Source organism: Aythya fuligula, chromosome 16 (assembly GCF_009819795.1).
Source record: "Aythya fuligula isolate bAytFul2 chromosome 16, bAytFul2.pri, whole genome shotgun sequence".
NCBI classification, from domain to species: domain Eukaryota; kingdom Metazoa; phylum Chordata; class Aves; order Anseriformes; family Anatidae; genus Aythya; species Aythya fuligula.
The window spans coordinates 14,671,679-14,691,044 of NC_045574.1; the positions used below are offsets into that span (position 1 = coordinate 14,671,679).

A 19,366-nucleotide genomic window follows, 5' to 3' on the forward strand; every position below is an offset into this window, starting at 1 on the left:
GCACCGCGCATGCGCCGCTCCTCCTGCGCGGGCGCGAGCACGCAGCGGGAGCGCGCGTGAAGGGGGGAGGAGAGGAGGGAGGGGCGCGTGCGCAGTGAGAATGCGGGGCGTGGAGAGGGAGCAACAAAAGGGAACTTCCCTGACCGGGAATCGAACCCGGGCCGCGGCGGTGAGAGCGCCGAATCCTAACCACTAGACCACCAGGGAGGGATGCGGATTGGTGCTGCTCGTCGTCCCTTGAGCTCGGCGCCCTGACGGGGCTGAGGGGAGCGGGAGCTGAGGGGGGATTGAGGGGGAAAAGGGGCGACCGGGCTCGGTTCCCGTAGGTCCCCTGGGGTGCAGCGGCGGTGCCGGGGCTCCTCAGGAGGTGCTGGCCCTCGGCACTAACCCAGCTCCATCGCCCCTTTCGCAGAATCACAGAATTTCGAGGTTGGAAGAGACCTCAAGATCATCGGGTCCAACCTCTGACCTAACGCTAACAGTCCCCACTAAACCATAGCCCTAAGCTCTACATCGAAACGTCTTTTGAAGACTTCCAGGGATGGGGACTCCACCACTTCCCTGGGCAGCCTGTTCCAATGTCTAACAACCCTTTCGGTAAAGAAGTTCTTCCTAAGATCCAACCTTTATTGCCCCTCCTCACGGACCCCCTCCTTTGGGCACCCCCTCAGTCCCAGCCTGCCCCCCCCCAGGCTGGGGGCTCTCGCCCACCTCAGGAGCTGGTTCCTTTTTAATAAACAAGCTTTGGTTTACAATTAGAGGCGAGCAGGTTGATGTGAAGCTCGGGGTCGGGGTGTTTTTCCCAGTTATTCAGGTTTCCCCCTGGGAAGGGCGAGATCGCAGCAGCGCCCTGATGGAGGGTCCCGGAGGGGGTGACCCCAGGGACGCTGTGGGGACGCTGCCCCCGGCCGCTTGTCCTGGCTTCAGCAGGGCCCTGCTGGCTCCTGCCATCCCCATGCAGCTCCTCCAGCCCTTCCCAGCTGTGACTCACGTTTCAAAGAAACAAACGGAGTCAAATCCCCTTTGCCAAGTGAGCCCCAGCCGCTAATCACCCTCCATGTGCCCTCCTCACTCCATGCCCAGCTCCCCACCAGGCTGGCACCAACCCTCCAGGGAACAACTGGTCCTTTTTGCCCCCAAAATGTAGGAGGTTGCACCCCAGGACCCCCAGGCACAAGCCCACAAGACAAAGAGATGCTGTGGGCGAGCACTGCGCTCCCCATGCTGCTCCCCCAGCTCAGGATCCCAGGGAGTTGTTCCCCTCCTGTGACAATAAACACCCAAACCCTTAAAAACAGGCTTTCCTTGCTTTTAGCTGGGAGTGGGAACATTGTGCCTGCAGGGAAGAGGGCTTCCTTTAGCTTTTTGCCATCAGTTTGCAGCTTTGCTGTTTGTCTGCTTCACGGGAAAGCGATGCAGCTCCCTCCATCCCGCACTGCTCCCCATGAACCCTCTGCGCCTCGTGCTCCTCCATAAGCCTTCCCATTTATCAGGTCTGGATGTTCACCGCCTCCTGTAAAGTAACACAAATTGACTTCTGAAACCAACTCAGTGTGGTCTCAGTGCCCTGCACCAGCCTTTCCCCAACTCTGTCCTTTCCAGTGCACGAACCAAGGGCACAGGACGCACGTCACCTCGTGCTCTGAGGCATAGGAAGCCCCCCAGAGACACAAAACAACCAGGCACAAGGATGCAGGAGCTGCTGAGCCCCGTTTAACAGCTCCATCCCGCTGGGGCTGCCACCAGAGCCCACACAGAAGGGACCTTCCCATGTTGGAGCCTCCTCCCCTGTCACAGCTGGGGCTGCCAGGGCCCCAAAGGGAAAAAAAGTGTTTTTTTTCTTCCCTCTGAGAGCTGCCAGGAGTGCTCCTGGAAACCAAGAGGTGACAAAAACACTGCCGAGCCCGTAGGCAGGATGCTAGGTGAGGTTTAATTAGCCTTCCTCCAAGCCACGCGAGGTCCCTTGCTGCCCCATCTCCTCCACAAATTGCTCTGCCTCCAGGTGCGACACCAACCCTTCTGCCCTTAGACCCGGTTGCAGGGATGGAGTTTTACACACCAAAGTAGGAAAAAAAACACATCAAACCAAACCAACAAAACCCCAAACCCCACAAAAACAAAACCCTCACCAACCGAGCAGATGGCTCTAACCTCGCCAAGCAACTTCTCCCTCTGCAAGCCCAGCACCACAAGCAGCTCAGTTGGAGAGCAGCTCCCAGCTCAGGTCACACACTCGCTGCTTCCACGGTGCTGCTTCACTCGGCAGTGACTGCCAGAGCTTCCAAGAAGCCGATTCCCTGAGGTACCGCGCTGTAAATCTGAGCCAGCAGCACAGCTGCTGCTTTTCCACGTTACAAGTTTCCCCAGCCTCAGCCCCGCGCCCCAAGCTCAGGAAAGGGGCACGAGGAAGCCCGAGGCACGTCGGGTTCACCTGCAGCACCAGTGGTGAAGGAGCAACACGCATCGCTTGGAGGAAACCCACGGGTTTGTAACTGGCTGAGCTACGTCTCGGGAACCAGGCAGTGCTCAGCATCTTGAAAAGGAAAAATCAGACCACAAACCATACTGAACAAGTCATTTTATGAGGAAGCATCCAGGGAATGATGCACAAACAAGTCAGGGGGATCACTGCAGGTGGCTGGGATTTGCCTGACATGCCCGTAACACACCTCAGAGCAGAGTTCAGTGCCGTTAGATAGAACGAGTCAAAAACATTCAGCTTGTTTTCTCCCAAAGGAATGCTTTATTGACAAGTTTCCTCGGTATTTATCTGTGAAGAGAAACAGTTCAAGACCCACGCTCCAGCAGTCCCCGTTTCACTGGCTCTGCTCCTCGCACGGAGGCCAGTTTTAGTCAAACGAGGAGGGCTGGTAAATGACACACCACGCTCTGCCTACTGCCTAGCACATCTGCCTTCTACACTGCCTCATCGTGTGTCCCCGGATCAGCAGAGGGAAGGGAGTGGGGATGGGGGAAATGGAGATTTAATCAGCAAAGTGTCAAAACTTGCTTCTCTAAAGAAAGGGCAAAGATGGTCCAGTCCCTCCAGGGTGATAAAACTACTAAAACTACCCAGATATGTACATAGGCGAGTCTAAAGACCTGAGCAAGTCCCACTTGGCCTGTAAGGCACAGAAACACTCACTGCAGGTGCATTTATTTGGAGGCATCTTGCCTAGAAGAAGATCAGGCCTCTGTAAGAAAGCTTACAACGTTCCAGCTCCTGAGCAATGAGCTCGGACCTCGGAAGAGCAAAAACATCTATCTGCTTCGGGAACTGGTCGAGCTCTGTGACTCTGCTGGGTTTGTAAACCAAGATCCCAGCCGGGGCTTTCGACTGAACGACCCCCACAGTCCCAGTCAGATGTACCAGACGGAGGAGCCCACGGAGAGCAGAGCAGAGTCCCTCCAGCACAGCGTCCCTAATTGCCAGCAACAGCTCTGTCCTCGTTAAACCCGGCCCTGTTGCTAGCAGCCTTCAGGATTTCTTCCTCCGGGAACGAAGGCATAAGCTGAGAAGGGAGAAGCAAGTTTTATACACTCAGGCAACAGAGTGCACCACTGAAAGTTAACACAAGAACTGGCTTCTAAGCATGCTGCTACTACTGAACGATGCAAAAACTCCAGTGCTCAATATCCAGCTTTATAACCCTTACAGTCCTCTCTAGAGAAAAAAAAAAATCATAAACGAGTAAAGCATAAGGTGATGTAAGGCTTGCAATTCAGTTTCAAAGTCCAAGGGAGCATTTCCCTAATATGATGCCGAAGCTTTTTTTTCTTAAGCTTTATTTCTTTAAAGTTCGTTGCATTTAAAAATAAAGATTTTAGTTTTGTTAAAGCTAGAGCATTAGTGTAACAACGAGGCAGCTGCTAAGTGAAGTTTCCCTTTTAGGAGCCCAGACAAAAAAACACACACACGTAACTATTTACCCCTTTTAACAGATTTCTCCAATGAGAGCCAGAGGAAGCAGTAATGGGAGAAGCCTGGGAGATTGCTGAGTTGCTACATGGCATGCCCTGAGCAGAGAACATAGCCAGAAGCTGAAGCTAAAATGCCCATGCACTTGGCTTCTCCTGTGACTGCCCTCCTCACGCTGCACGGGGCAATTGATCTGCTCCCAGTTGTGACAGAGGTGAGAAAAACTGCTTTTTCTGTGCCAGCGGCATTTCTGAGCTACTTCAAGGAAACTCCATCTTAAGTGCTCTCCCAAAAGGACAGCACAGTGATACGTTTCATCTACAAAGTTTAGTGTAAAATATTATTTGTGTACAAAACTTTGCATTCTCTTTATTTGACTTAGATCCAGCAGCAGTGTCTATGAATGGATTATGGATCTCTCCAGACTGGTTCTCAGCCCCTTCATGGATTCGCATGTTGTTGCTGTTGTGAAGAGTTGGGAGGGAGGACGCTCGCTCTCGGAGTTGTGCACGGCTGTGCAAAGCCACACCGCAGGTCTAGAAAGGAGCGTTGTCTTGTGGAGGCTTGTCTCCAGCTCCCGAGGGGGAGTGGAGGCCATCGGTGCTGTTTTCCCTGCTGCCCACCACTCTGGACTGAAAGGAGAGAAGCGAGTTAGGATAACAAGAAAGCAGCACTGAGAACACCAGGGGAATTCTCCCTCGTCAAGGTCACCCGCTGTAGCAAAGACTTTGCATATCTGAGAGGCCGTCTGGCCAAATACTAGCCCACGAGAAAAACAGCTCAGAAATCAAAGTTTCCGCTTAAAGCCTCACAATGTGCGTTTCCAAGACAAAGCAGACTGTTACCTTTATGGTCCCGACTCTATCTTCAAACGACTTGAAGGTTGCAGAATTCCTTGAAGAATGGAAATAGAAAAAAAAAGACAAAAAATCAAGACAAGTTAGCTCTTAACTGAACCAAACCGCACCGTGTGACTGGTCTCTCTGGGCATTCCCATACAACGCCAGTGCCAGCAGCACTCTGAACACTTGCAGCTCCTCACCACGCTGGCCTTTGGCATGAATATCTCAGGCACACCAGACAAAACACCACAAACAAAAACTCTGAAGGAAAACATTTCTACCATGTGCAACTGCTTGATTGCTCAAGCTGAAAAGTTGAGGGAAAAAGCCCTAGTTCACTAGGGAATCAACGCATGATACGGAGAGAAGAAACTAGTCCTTAGCTTTACAAGGCCTCCAACTAAAAGCTTGCTTTGTTAAATAATGGAAAAGCTGAAAAGGGATTAAAAAAAAGGCTTCAGTTTCCCACATTGCATCCTGCTGGCAGGAAGGGGAAGGGCCCTGTGCCTGAACCTATGGGCAGTTCTGTTACTAGAGCAGTGGTCATTTATGGCAGGAAATGCTCAGGAAAACCCTGGTGCAATAAATTAGTCAGAGGACTTTGTGTTTGTGGCAAAGCAAGCCAGGTCAGTTGTTAGCACAGGGCTGCTCTCCCTGGGCAAGGTTTTCTAAACACCAGGAGCTGGGCGACGAGGAGCCTCATCTCAGTTCTTGCTGTGCAGAAGAATCACTTTATAACCGTGCCCACAAAGTAACCTCTGTCCATCTGGAACCAGGATGAGCAGAGAGAGGGCATCCATGGGCCTCATTCAGCTCTGGCAATCGTTTCTCCTACAAGATCCCCATCTAATGCACCACGAGGGCACGCTGAGAAGGGCACTTAGCTTCCAAGCTGGAGACAGAAGGTTCAAGTTTGGATTCCTCTTGGTATTAGCAACGGCTGTGCTGTAAATTGCCAGAGGAGGAGTGTAATCCCTCCCCTCCAGGGACCTCTGAAAGCTGCGAATTTCAATTAGACTTTGGTACAGTTGCAACACTGCACTTAGCCTGGGAACAACGCAGGTGCTAATGGCCATAAAAAGGAATTGGGTTAAAAAAGCCCCAAATTGCTCCAACTGCAGGACACAATCACCCCACCGTGCGTGCTGGAGCGAAGCACTTGCACAGCTCAGAACCCAAACCCGAAGGATGACGGTCAGCCATACCCCCCCATCGCCCCCCCAGGAAGCAGGATTCTGACATTACCTCATGGCAGGCATACTGATCGAGTGGCGAATGGAGTAACTGCTACTCGGAAGCGTTCAGGGGGAGGAGGAAAAGGTTAAGTGACAATTAAACAGCCACCACGCAAGAGCAGCACGCCCCAGTCCCGGCCCGAGTGCTTGCTGTCCATACGCAGGCAGCTGTGGACAACTGCAGTGATGGAAGCTGCATCTCTTCCTTCCCTTAGTCAAAAGCTGCAGCCCAGAACCAGTTTTCTGGTTGTGGGACTGTTAGCACGAATATTTAACTCCTATTATTTGGAAAATGCAAACAAAGCAAGCCACACATCTCGTTTTAAAACTTTCCTGAAAATTGGGTGCAGATTTGCTCCTGTCAGCACAAGGAAATCAGTCCCCCCCCAGTGAGATTTTTAGAAAAGGGTTTGTCAGCTATACCCAGGACACAGGAGGTATCTCACCCGTTATCAAGGGTATTTTTTTTTTATATAAATAACATTTAAAAGAAGCAGAGGCAACTACAGGGGACAAAATCAAGCACAACTGGCTTGTATCGAGTTGCACAGATGAGTAAGTTTTACTACTAAAGGCTTCCTCCAAGCCGTAGTCCCAAACCAAGGCTGACAAGGACACACACGGCATGCAGCGAGCGCTCCCAGGTGTGCTGGATTTGTACTTTCAGCTTGGTCTGAAAGAAAACTGCTGGAAGAGCTCAGAGCCCTACTGCTCTGCAGTTAACACCCTCCTAGCTGCAGCTGTATCCTGTGGCAAGCTGCGCTGCAAATTGCAGCTGTGATACAGAATTCAACCCCCAGGCACTGCACTGAGCTAGGTTTCTCAATCCGTGTCGGGGATGGAGGCAAGGCTGAGCTAATCAGCCTCCCCTGCAACACCCACGAGGGCCTGGCACAGAAACATCTGCTCTTCGAGCAACCTTGAAGAGTGTCTTACCTAAAGGAATGCGAGAAGGGGTGAGCCCTGAGAGCAGCCACGGGCAGCAGAGAGAAAAGGGAAGCAACAGTCAGACACTTGTGCAGATCCCAACAGGGCAGCTGAGCATGGCCATAGGATCACGGGACAGTAAAGTCACCTAACCATGAGCAAGCCTCTTAAATAAATTACAGAAGCAGGCAAAAAAAGAAACAAAAAACAATTGCTTTTCATTAAATCAAATAACCCAAGCTAAGAGGTTTTTCAGAGGAACATACCAGCACCTGTTCAACCTTACACATTGCTGTCATTCAGTTTTTTTTAGAGCATGTTTTCCTAAACTGAGGTTTTTACCAAGTGCTAGCTGATTTGGTACAACCATTTCCTTCCCCAAAAGCTCTGACAGCACTGCCAGGCTTTCTGGTTGAGAACTTCTGTACCAGTAACCTGCAACAGATGCCCGTTATCTTGCCAAGTATGCAGATCTCAAAGGTACCGCTCTGAGCAAACATCTCTCAGCATAATAAAGATAAGAGTCTCTGTATAAAAGGTGTCACGCGTACCCAACAACCTGGTTGCCCATTTTTAAGTTTCGAGGCAAATTATCCCTCACCAGGTTGCCAATTTCCACACCTGATTCTGCAATGCATCTCAGCGGTCTGAAATACCAGTCCAAGCTTTTCTTCTTGCACCAGTAGGATTACCAGGGTGGTTTAGGGCTTCTCCTACCAGGAGCAGTGTTTTATTCCACTTAGACACCGTTTTTGCCTTGGCAGCAGGGAAGCAGTCATGGCAAGTTGGGTCTGAAGTACTTGGCAAGGAGCACGAGGGCTTTTCCTTACAGCCTGAGCAGCAACGTTAGACTTTTGGATTCATGGGGAAATGAAATCACAGTCGGCTCTTTGGCAAGGCAGACTCCTTGAAATGCTGTCTTTGCATGTGAAATAAATTAACTTCCTACTACTTTTTGCTAAAGAACACAGCCAGACGTGCCCATGCACCATGCTGCTCCGCATGCAACACCACAAGCACTGGCAGACTCCTTCAGCACCTTAGCCTGGACCTAGCAGTGACCCTTCTCCTCCAGTCACGAGGATTTAAAGTCTATAAATTCAGGAGTTTTCAGCCACCTTTGGGGCTCAGGCTAGCATTTCGTAATGAATTTGCTTGTAGCATGACATGCAGTAGCAAACTTCATCAGACAACACAAAATGTATTGGGCTAGAGACAAAACCACAAAGCAAGCAGTTATCTGCCAAGAAGAAAACTCTTTCAATTTGCAGTTTACTGGGGTCAGTAAAATGCAGGAACAGAACGTCTGCAAGCCAACTTATTTTTTAACTGTAAGTGGAGATAACAGTAAGAGCTGAATTGGCCAAGATTTGCAAAAATCCCTCCCATTAATTAAGCTACATTTTCTCTCCTCATGGCAGCCTAATAGAGTAACAGCATTAATACACTTAGCGTGCAGTTATTGCATTAACCTCGCAATCTCTCCTTAAAATACTTCTAAACGTTCAAGCTGTGGATTGTGACCAGAACGCAGCAACCCTGAAGGATTTAACCCAGGGACACGTTACTGCTATTTCACACCACCTCGGTCCAAGCATTTCTGATGAAATTATGACTACGCCCTCTGTGTGTCCGAGGCGTTTGTCCCATTCATCACGCCTTCCTTGCATTTATCAACCGGTGAAGGCTGACTAAACAAGGAAATCCCTTCTGTTATCTCAACACTTCCAGTGCTGGAAAATAAACCTTGGTTACAAGTGAATTTGGAGCGTGAGAGGAAAAAGCAAGTACAGTAACTGAGGTTGCAGCATAGGCTGTGAGGCCTGGAAGAGATTCTCTAAGGACAGAGATCATCCCCATGCATTCAGAGAGGTGATCACGACAATAAACCAGCTTCACTCCTTGTAAGCTCTGATCACATATCAGAACACCAGCTGCACTTTCACCAGGCAGGGGTAGAAAATGGGACAGTCCCTGCAGAAGCTTATGCTCAAAGTTAAACTTAATTCAGAATCAGAAACATCAAGACTTGAATGCAGCACAGGAGATGGAATTCTGTTTATGTATGCAGAGAAAAATTAAAGGTTTTCTTAAAAAATAATTATCATTACTGTGTTCCCCCGCAGGGGCCGCATATTCAGAAGAATTCGCTTTGAAGTAAATTTGGCAGGGATTCCCTCAATTTATAAGACAGAAGCTGCCTGTGTTTTGTGCTATAACCCCCAAGGCATTATCTGTAAAAAGGAATTGAGGCTTTTAAATTGGTGATTAATGCTGAGCAACACCACTGCTGCAGAGGTCTGACGTGTACGTAGTCAGCCAGGCCAGCATCCACAGCCAGCATCTGCACCAGGACTTTGCCGGGCCAGCTCTGCCACCAGGAGTTCAAATTTTGTTTGGCCGTACATCCCTTCCCTCCATCGGGTGCTCCTGGGATGGCACAAACATTTGTGCAACCTCGTGGTGAAATAGATTTTGCCTGCAAATAGAGGCCAGGCGGGACCAAAGCTGTCAGAACAGCTTCTTCTGATGGCGGTGCTGGTTCAGGAGCTCCCCACGTGGTCTGAGGATGACAGCTCCCAGCCCTTTGTCACAACAGCCTGAGCAGACTGCAGAATTTAGAGATTTACCACATTTACTTCACCATTATCAGTTTAGGAAAATCTATTAGCGCCACATCTTGCGCCAGTGTCTGTCTGCTGTGTCTCAAGTGATTACACGTAAGTCTTTTCTTCCAACAGACAATGTAGCTTCCAGGAAAGAAAAATGAAAACTTGAATACTGGAAGGGGTAGGAAGCCAACTAGTCCTCTGCCAAATTCAGAGAAGTGAGCTACTGAAAACACTCACCAACGATTACCCTCCAGAAACACAGCAAATAACTCAAGGAGGAGGGATCTAGAACAAATCAGTACTACGTGATCAGAGGCCAACAAGTTCTTACCACTTGGGTACTCCCAGCCACAGCGGAATAGGAAATTCCCTACAAAGAATGACAGCTGCCCATTCAATCCAAGATCTGACATGTTAAATTAAGTACAAGCTCTAAGGATACTTCCTTAATCATCCAGATAGCTCATTTGCTCAGAATTAGCTCTCAATTCCAAGAAAAGTGTAGGCAATGAATGTATTTCGCATGAAAACCTTGCACGCCACCATTAACTGGGAAGCAACCTTCAGCTTTCATTTCTAAAGATCAGGAAAATCCCAGTGCTAACCTTCAGCTCTGTACAGATGAAGAATTCCCAGAGCAAGAACCTCAGCCAGCAACTGAGGAACCAGCCCCTGACTTTTTGACTGAGAAAAGTTTAAACTTGCAACTATTGCAGCTGCCATCTAAAGGAATCTAGATGATCACCAACACAAGAAGAAATTTTTAATGTTATCATGATCTGATCAATTGATGTCTTCCAAGCTACGTGACATAACTGTGCTCAGAAGGCAAGCTGCCCTTCTTCATGGAAAACTGACACAGGGGCTTGGAGCTGCATGACACGCAGCATCCAGACTTTGTCACGTTTTGAAGTGTAAGAGAGCACAGCAGTGACAACCTCCTTCTGATCTTAACCCATAACATGGAGAAAACACACCTCTGTAACACAACAGTGAACAGAAAAGGTAGAATTGAATTCTACTTTCTTATATGTGGTGCAAAAGCTGCAGTGAAGACATGACGGTAAAAGGGGAAAGGGAAGGGATGTTCTGTCAGTTCTGCTAAGCTGAATTCAATGCCTCGGAACGGGTTTTATCCATCAACCAGTCTTTAAAAAGTGTTTAACCTGTCCTGAACTATGAACCAACTGCAAAGTGCTGCCAACTAAGCAGAAAAATGGAAAAAAGCCTAGTTATTGTCTCAAGTCTCGTTACTGTTTGAAACCGAGATCAAAGCACCAAAGCACAAAGCAGAAATCTTACCTCATGTCACCAAGTTTCCTGCTGATAACAGAACCTACATTGGAAAGGGCTGCTGAAGTCTTCTGTCCTGCCTGGGAAAGGGTTTCCTGGGTCTTCTTATAACTAAGTGGGGAAAAAAAAACAACCACCAATAAGCTGTGCTAACAGGGTTAGGGCTGAAAGCAAGAAGCATCCCCCCATTTGGAAAAAGGAACCCAAAGTAAAGGAAAGAAGCTGGATTAGTGAGCTGCACTGACCTCACTGAGAGAGCCCCTTCTAGTCTTGCATAGATGAAAGACTTGAAGTTTTAAGAAGGCAGCAAGTGCAGGGCTAACCTTTTCATACACCCACTTCAGTTCAGTTACCATTTTGACCATTCATTCCTAAATCTGACAAATATTTGAAAAAAAAAAAAAAAAAAAAAAAAAAGGCCAATTTTCCATGTGGAAGCTCTAACACCACAGCATTATACCCCCTCTGCTCTATGAAAATATTTTGGAATCTTTGAGAAAACAAGCCTAGGAATTTATTCCATTACAAGCTTGTAGTCCTGAAGAAATTAATAGCTTTTGTTGTAGCGTTAGGGTATGGAGGAAAGAAGCAAGTCTGCCATCATCACACAGAAACAGAAACACAAGAAGCAGCACCACCTCTACAATGCGGTTTAGAATGAAATTGATGGAGAAGTTTCCTATCAGTTACCATTAACCACAGTCAGTCAGTCTGACAGCTTGCCTTCGTCAGCTGAGTACATTTGGGTTTATACAAGAGCTGGAAAAGACACTGGAAGCCTTCTCATTCGATGGAAACCAAAGCTCTAGGTACAAAGACCCTTCAAGCCATTTTCTTTTAACTAAGCTATTCCACAGCTGGTGATTAACATCTAGATTTGTGGCATTCTTCAAGTTATAAAAAAGATTCAGCCTGGAAAACAATTCCGATAATATAAGCCAAGTTTTCTTATTCCAAATACATAAATATATATATAAACTTACTTTTTTGCTCAAGTGTAATATTTAGGAGAAGGACATCTATAAACAGAGTAGAATATCCCGAGTTGGAAGGGACCCACAAAGATCCTGGAATCCAGCTCCTGGGCTAACGTTAACAGCCTGATGTTCTCATCTCTGAGCTCCCAAGGCTACCAGACCGTGATCCTCCCCTGGTGCTGAGCCCTCTCACGGGACTGGATTTCCAGCTGTCTACCAGAGAAACTGAAGACCTTGTGCTTACTAAGATGTGCTGTGCTTACTCCACTTCTGCCTGGCTCTCTCAGATTAGCACCGAGCACCAGCGCAGCGACGAGGAGCAGTTTACAGAATCAAACGACACCATCCCACCACGCACACGCTGAGAACTCTTATCTCCTGAAGCTCAACTTCATAGCTAAGAGACTTTCCAACCGTTTTCTCCCCACGTGACAGCAGTATTCTTAAAGCAACTGAAATTCAGCACTCGAGTGCTGCTCCTTTTGCCTCAGTGTGCTCCTTCGTGATGCCAGCACAACTGTGTGCTGCCAGTGATTTACACAGGAAAACAATCTGGCTGAAATAGAAGCTTGGAAGGAAAAATAAATTAAAAGATAGCAGCCAGATCAGGTTGCCAGTCTAGTCCTGCATCCACAGCTCCCACACACACACCTCCACCACTGCAGCACAGGAGGCAGAGCCAGGAAAGCACCGCTGAGATGAGAAGCTCGTTAACCCAGAACTGCCATCGACACAGATGTGGAGCTGCATCTGTGACAAGCAGGGACCAGGTTATACAAGACTTCAGTGCAACTTAACCACACCCAGCTCCGACCCAGAAGCTCTCCTGCAAGCAGCACGGTGAGGTTCACTGTCGCTATAAACTCACGGTCACTCGCCTTCCTCCCTTAATGCCAGCGTAAAGCACACTGGAATAATCCAAATCTGGGAGTCATAAACATCAGCTATCTTTAATACCTTGCTTAACGAACAGGCAATTGGCTGCGGGAGTGATCTCTGCCCTGTGGTACTCAAACCCTTCACTGCATCCCTCTCCCATAAATCCTGCCAGGGAGGGGCCAGGCCTGCATCCCCAAATCCTTCTTTATCCACTAATGCCAGCTTCCGCTCGCTCCGATCCGGCAGTCCCTGCTTGTACCATCTAAGTCACCTTGCGTCCTGGTCACAACAAAACTGGAGCAAGAGGGAGAGGAGCAGCACCTGCTAGGAAACGCAGCAGAGCCCAAAAGAGCCATAAAGCAAACTGGATGCTTCCTAGCTGTTATGGAGAGCTCTGAGAAAACAGGAAAAGAGGAGGCATTTGCATAACAAACACAAAACAACCAACTAAAACCTTATCTTCAGTCTTCTCGAACTCAGCTCCTAGCATTTACTGAGCTTTAAAAAATGAAAACAGAAATTCTGTTCATTTTCTGAAATGCTGCCGGAATCGTACCTTTAACCCCCCTCGCCTCTCCATTTTAATTGGCACCCACCTCGTTAGCATGACTTGTCACTCTGCCTAGTGCCAAAGCAAGCAGGAAAACTAGCGTGCCACAGCTAGCCAGGCCCTGAGCACTCCCCAGAAGCACGTTTCCGCCATATCCTTCTGGCACTTGTTAAGCACAAGGAAACAGATATAATGAGAATTTTTCTATTCTAGCAGGCACACCCAGGGAGGAACTCTGATTAACCACCACTGCAGTCAGTCCCAGCGCTGGCAAGTGTGAACATAAAGGTCACTCTCTTTAGCAAGTGAAATAGGGATAATTTACATCTTCTTAATCTAGAAAACATCCACAGAGCATAGCAAGTAGAACCTGCAGACCTGATTTTTGTTTTCTGATACTCCTACTTTTCATCTGCTCTCATCTTTCACCCATCTTATGAAGAACACCTATCCACAGCCACCGATGACAAAATCCCAGCTCAAAGGACCTGATTTCATCCCTACTCCAGAGAACAGGAAGATCTGACTTACCCAAGACCTACCCCATCATGGTTTAAATCAACTCAGAAAGCAACGACGTGATCTATCTGCTCCCACTGCATTGCTGTAAAGGATTCCCCTACAAACTGTGCAAAACATGCAGCGAGAAGGACAAAGGCCAACTTTCATAATAGGCTTCCATAATTTAGTCCAGATGCGAATTTAATTCCAGGCACTTAATAAAAACCTGGCTAAGAGACTTCTGCAGCCAACAAATGGAGTACAACAGCAGTGAGGTTTAAGCTGTTCACATCCATTTGCAGCCCCAAAATGACAGAACAGCTGCCTTGGACACTGAAGCTCTATTTGTTCTGATCAGATACCATAGCAAAAAGAAAGGCTCTCGCTCCCCAAAGAGCACGTTACGTGGTAAGAAGAGATCAGCCTGTCTATTCCACAGCTTGTCAGCTGAAGCTATGAAAGCTGGCATGCAGCTCTCAGGTACACAGTGGCTTCAGCCAGTTCTCCTCTGAGAGCAGGCGGGTGGTTGAAGGATATTGCTTGGACCGCAGGGAAACTGTTCAAATACTGACCTGAGGAAAAGCTCCCTCTCCCAGAAGAGACAGTTATCAGGTTAAAAAAAGTCAAAGCTAGAAAAAAAAAGAAGTGCTTAAATAGATCTAGTCAAAGCAGAGGACTGCGAGCAGGGGCACAGAACATGAGAGGCAGCAGACTGTCATGAAAGCATTGGTTAATGCCGAAGGTTAAGACACTCACGCTTCTGATTGAGTTAATTTTTCATTCCAGTCCTCCAGTGTGCTGCTGGCTGAAAGATATCTACAAACACAACGGAGGTTAGACACAGTGCCATGATTCATGACAGATGCTTCTTTCGACACTTTCCACATTATTAGTGTCTCCTTCCACTTACAGTATCTTGGGTTTTATTTCCCTGACAATGCCTTTCCACCTTCTCTGTTACAGCCAGAAGGAAAGGAGCTGCTGTTTGAGAGGCAGGAAGACACCCAAGCTCTGCTTTCTTTCTCATTTAAGCACCTTCAAACACTTTGCACAAAGAAAGCCTGCAGTTTAGAAGGTGTCAGGAATTGAGAGACTTCAGATCTTCTGTTCCTTTCCTAAATACTTTACGGCAGCTATATAGTAAAAGCTAAAAGCACAGAGCAGCGAATTAAGCAGAGAGCCAAAAAATCTGACTGCTACACCAAAAGCTGGATTTTATCAATACAGCATGACCTTGACAAACTGCTAAACTGCACTTCATTTTCTCATCTTTAGAAATCATCATGCTTTCCTATACCTAAAACAGTATCTTAGGAGTTGTGAGAATAAATGCCGGATGTACAGAACAAATACAGGTACTACAAAAAGTGTCTGCTACCAGCTCAGACAACATGTAGAGGTGTTCAGAGGACGTAGCATATTGCAGGCGGTTCCTGTCACCCCAGAAACAGAACTATTCCCAATTAGATCAAGAACTGTCTTTGCCTACTGATGGGAAACTTCCAACCCGCATTTCTGCTTAGCCAAACAACCACCTCCTTAAACACAACATGCAGAAGGGAGAGGATCTTCAGCGTAGAAAATATTCAAGGTCTCCCTGATGTTCAGTTAAAAAACAAGAATCAAAGTGATTTGTGTCTAACAAAAACAAAGGTCTAACGTACTACAGCATATATTCTAGAGTCAAAAACAGCCAGCTGCATTTGTCACCTGCTTGTATGTACTGCCAGACTAAAATCCACTGCTTTTTAGTGTTTGACAGCAGCAGAAAGGTTCACATACATCAATCCCTCCAGCCAAGGCGTTACAGCTTGCAAAAGCCAATATAAATATATTTGTATTTGCACAGCCCCTATTTTCAGCTACAGGTAAATGCCTTCAGGCATCTTCTCTCCCCTGTGGCTGTACAGAAAGGCAACAAGCAAACTGATTCCACACCTGACAAGAAGAAAAATAGTTTCATAGTAAATACAGAGGTTTGCTAATATGACATTACAATAGATTAACCTAACAGCAATCAGCTGAAGTGAGACTGTGGTTGATTTGTCACGTTATTCTTTAACGAAGTGTGGTCTGGTAACTGATTGGAATTTTTCTTCTGCAATGGGAAGACCAAGAGCAAGATGCTAGTAGTAACTTTTACTCATCTCCTCTGCAACCGAGGGATGCTGAGAGCTGGAAGTCGGGCATGCTGCTGCCAGCAGGCCTGACTGTGGCTTTACCACGCCTCCAGCTCCCAGTCAGCCCCTGATGCCTGTGAGAACAAGGAGCAGCACAAATCGGGGAACACAGCAAGGAGCAAGAAGGTGTTGCTGAGGAGCCCGAGGCACTCACAAGTCAGACTGTGTCACTTTGTCATTCCACTCTCCAAGTTTCTCAGATGTTTTCACATAACTAGAAACAGAAAGTGTTAATGAATATAACTTAATATTCATTTTTAGGAGACAACGACACATTTCAGTTACAAAGGAGTAACAGAAATTGAGCAGGGGGTAGGAGGGAAGACGAGGAAGAGAAAAACAAACAGGGTAACAGCTCAAAGATCTGCCCTGCAGTAGTACTGTCAGTAACTCCAAATTCTAGTTAAGTTACACGTGACTTTTTTAGACCAAACAATAACCCTGGGGGCACAAAGGGCCTCTTATATCTGGGCATAACTGCAGGTTAAACTTACCCCTTTGCCTCTCCTTTTGGCACTATTGAGCAGTGCTGTGACTGTAACTTTAATACCTGTTGAGGAACAGTCAGCCTAATTTCAAACATTCTTTAGGCAAAGATGCCTCTGCATATGGCATTGATGGCACAGTAATGCTACAGATGTTTTTCTTCTTAGAATACACAGACTTTTTAAATTCAAGCTATATGGCCCAGAAAACAGATTTCTGAACTAACACAGGGTAACACTTTTAAGTTACCTAACCTCAGGAAGTTAGCTCAGTGAATTTTAGCAATTTTTGCACTTCTCTTTGAGCTTGAGTTCAGAATGAGGTAGCAGCAGCCTATGCCTCACAGAAATGGGGAGAAGTACACAAACTGAACTGTTCAGTGGTGATCTAGATTTCAAAAGTTATACAAAAAAGCAACAGCAACAATTTATCCAGATCCCAAATATTAAAGTTCTGTTTGCACTGACATGAGATCAATTAAATTAATAGTTTTTTTTTTTTTTTTTTTTTTTAAATACCCTTTACTCTAAATAATCATCAGGGCAAAAGCCTTCAGACACTTGGAGAAGCCCTGGAACATGCTGCAGGGAAATAATTACTACAGAGCAACATTTAAATGTGAAACGTGCATCACAAGCAACACTTACGCGTTGGAGACTTGCACGTCGTGCCAGCTTTTGGACAGGTTTTGCTTTAACCCATCCAAGGGAGTCAGACCCAGCTTCCTCTTCAACTCTCCACAGTGCCTCTCTTTAGCAGCCAGGACTTGTCTAAGAGTACCAATTTCTTCTTCAACCTTAGAAAGAGATAGACACAGATCTCAGTATCACAGTTTAATAAAATTCTGAAAATTAAGCCAGCTTTCCACCTCCCTCAAAACTATTACAGTTTTACTAACATGAATACAGAGAATTGGCAGGAACCTTCAGGTGCACGCAAAATAATTCAACTAAACATGAATGGTGTCGGAATGGCAGGCCAGTGGCTCAGACTTCAGTTAGGAAAACACCCATAAAAGCCGCTATACTGGTGACTTAATGACAGCAAGATTATCAGAACACAGTCCTAGCATCGCAATTTCAACAGAAAATACCATTAAAAAGAAAAAATCAGTTGCCGAATACTTATTAACTAAGGTTCCAATCCTTAGAACATCCATTAGAACAAAGAGCTTTCCCTCAGAGATATTTCTTACAAGATTTTCACAACACTCTAGAATTGTTTCGGGACAGAGAAGGTTCGTTTCTACTTTTAGTTAACTGCAGCTTCCCAGCAGCTGCATGACCATGCAAAACAGTGAAGTCCCCTTGCTAGAATATACGAATCTGGGAGATTCTCAAATGAAACATAAGAACAACCAAAACTACCTTCAGCTCTATTTCAGGTACAAATTATAAGCTGACCTTTAAAACGCAGAAGGTGCCTACGATTCGGGATATTACATTATAAGCTCTCAGCTTTTCAAAAGCACACGGGCACCAAAAACAACTGCCTATAACGCATAATAAATATTTAAGAGAAAAGACAGAAGAAGAAAGCACATTAAGTATGCCATTGTCTCGGTTTCATAAGAGAGTTTCATTTGCATACCGCTTGCCTAAAGTGTTTTCTTGCTTCAAGCACAGCTACAAGTCTAGATGAATTTCACTGCATCAAAGGCCGTGTACTTCCTGAGAGCTCTAAATTAAGATGTTCTGGGAAAGAGCGTGCAACATCACGCACCGTTTGAAGTGTCTGCCAGCTTTGTTGATTTTAACAAAGCCCTGCGAGACGCACAGGTAACGCCGCCATCAGAAGCAAAATAAAACCCCCGAGCCCTGCTCCTGTGGCACCCCAAGTTCTTGCTCTTTCCCCCCCAGCAGGACCTGGCTGAGGCTCTCCCTACCTTGGCGATCTCTGCTCTCAGCTCCTCTTCCTCGGCGGCCGTCAGCCCTTCAGGCGCCGCGGTCCTGGCTGCGGCCGTGCTGTCCACGGGCACGTCGGTCATGGCATCGGCCAGCAGACCTTTGTTGGGAGAGTTAAGGTTGATATCTGCCGCAGACGAGAAGCACACAGGGTGAGCGGGCAGCAAGCGAGGACGCGTCCTGCAAACCCACCCGGGGAAGGCCAAGGACGGGAAGGGGAAGGGAAACCGTGCCTGGACGGCAACGGGGAGAAACGGCAGCGCCTTCACCAGGCCCTCACGGCAACGGGACCCCCCCTCAGGGCAGGGGGACCCCCCCTCTGGGCACCGGGACCCCCCTGAGAGAACCAGGATCCCCCCTCATGGAATCGGGACCCCCCCTCTGGGCACCGGGGCCCCCCCTCGGAGCACTGGGATCCCCCCTCGGAGCACTGGGATCCCCCCTCGGGGCACCGGGGACCCCCCCTCGGGGCACCGGGACCCCCCCTCAGGGAACCGGGACCCCCCCATCTGACCACCAGGCCCCGCCGTCACAGCACCGGACCCCCCTCACGGCCTCCTCTCCCCTCACGGAGCTCCCCCCGGTTCCCCCCCCCCAGCCCAAACCGAGGGGTTTAACCCCTGGGGAAGGACCTCGAAGCGCAGCCCCGGTCCCACCGCGGCCTCCCCCCTACCCTGGCTCGCGCCCTCCATGGCGGCGCCCAGGCCCCGGCCCCGTCTCCGCCGCCGCCGCCCCCCCCCGTGACGCGATCAGCGCCGCGCCCGCTTCCGGGAGGGGGGGGGGGGGGGCGCGGGGAGAGCGCGTCACCCGCGCGTCGCCATGGCAACGGCGCCACGTCCCCCCCCTTCCCGCCCCTTTCACCCGTTTGGATGACGTCATAGCGTTGATATGACGTCATAGCGTTGGTGTGATGTTATATGTGGCTGGGATTGCATCATATGGGGTTGGGGTGATGTCATAGGGCTGCCACCACCACCCCCAGTTATCCCCAGAGCCCCCCCCTCAAGCCCATGGTGGCTTCTGTGTCCGCCCCTGTTGTTGCCAGTCCCCATCGAGCCCAA

The 19,366-nt window shown here is 48.1% G+C and overlaps 1 protein-coding gene and 1 non-coding gene across 6 annotated transcripts; both read right to left on the reverse strand.

The window, feature by feature from the left end:
- Window positions 1-135: 135 nt before the first annotated feature.
- TRNAE-CUC lies at window positions 136-207 on the reverse strand. The gene has a single exon. It is a non-coding gene; the product is annotated as a tRNA-Glu (tRNA).
- A 2,513-nt stretch (window positions 208-2,720) lies between these two features.
- On the reverse strand, window positions 2,721-19,034 carry TPD52L2 (TPD52 like 2). 5 transcript variants are annotated; one of them, XM_032198183.1, is made up of 10 exons: window positions 18,979-19,034; window positions 18,287-18,432; window positions 17,049-17,197; window positions 16,070-16,129; window positions 14,492-14,551; window positions 10,838-10,939; window positions 6,933-6,959; window positions 6,007-6,048; window positions 4,765-4,813; window positions 2,721-4,551 (listed from the first exon to the last, which is right to left on the reverse strand). In XM_032198183.1, the coding sequence occupies exons 1-10, from the start codon at window positions 18,995-18,997 to the stop codon at window positions 4,456-4,458; spliced, it is 750 nt and encodes a 249-aa protein (XP_032054074.1). In that variant the 5' UTR covers window positions 18,998-19,034; the 3' UTR covers window positions 2,721-4,455. The 5 variants fall into 5 exon arrangements, with proteins under 5 accessions (XP_032054074.1, XP_032054075.1, XP_032054076.1 ...); XM_032198184.1 differs by having other exon boundaries at window positions 18,287-18,405; window positions 18,979-19,022; XM_032198185.1 differs by lacking the exon at window positions 14,492-14,551.
- Window positions 19,035-19,366: the final 332 nt, after the last annotated feature.

Coding starts and splice junctions, on each gene's coding strand:
- TPD52L2 (XM_032198183.1), bottom strand. Junction 10,940..14,491: donor AAATTAACTCAATCAGAAGC/GTGAGTGTCTTA, acceptor TTCCCCACTTAG/TTATAAGAAGACCCAGGAAA. Junction 4,814..6,006: donor ATCAGTATGCCTGCCATGAG/GTAATGTCAGAA, acceptor CCATTCTTCAAG/GAATTCTGCAACCTTCAAGT.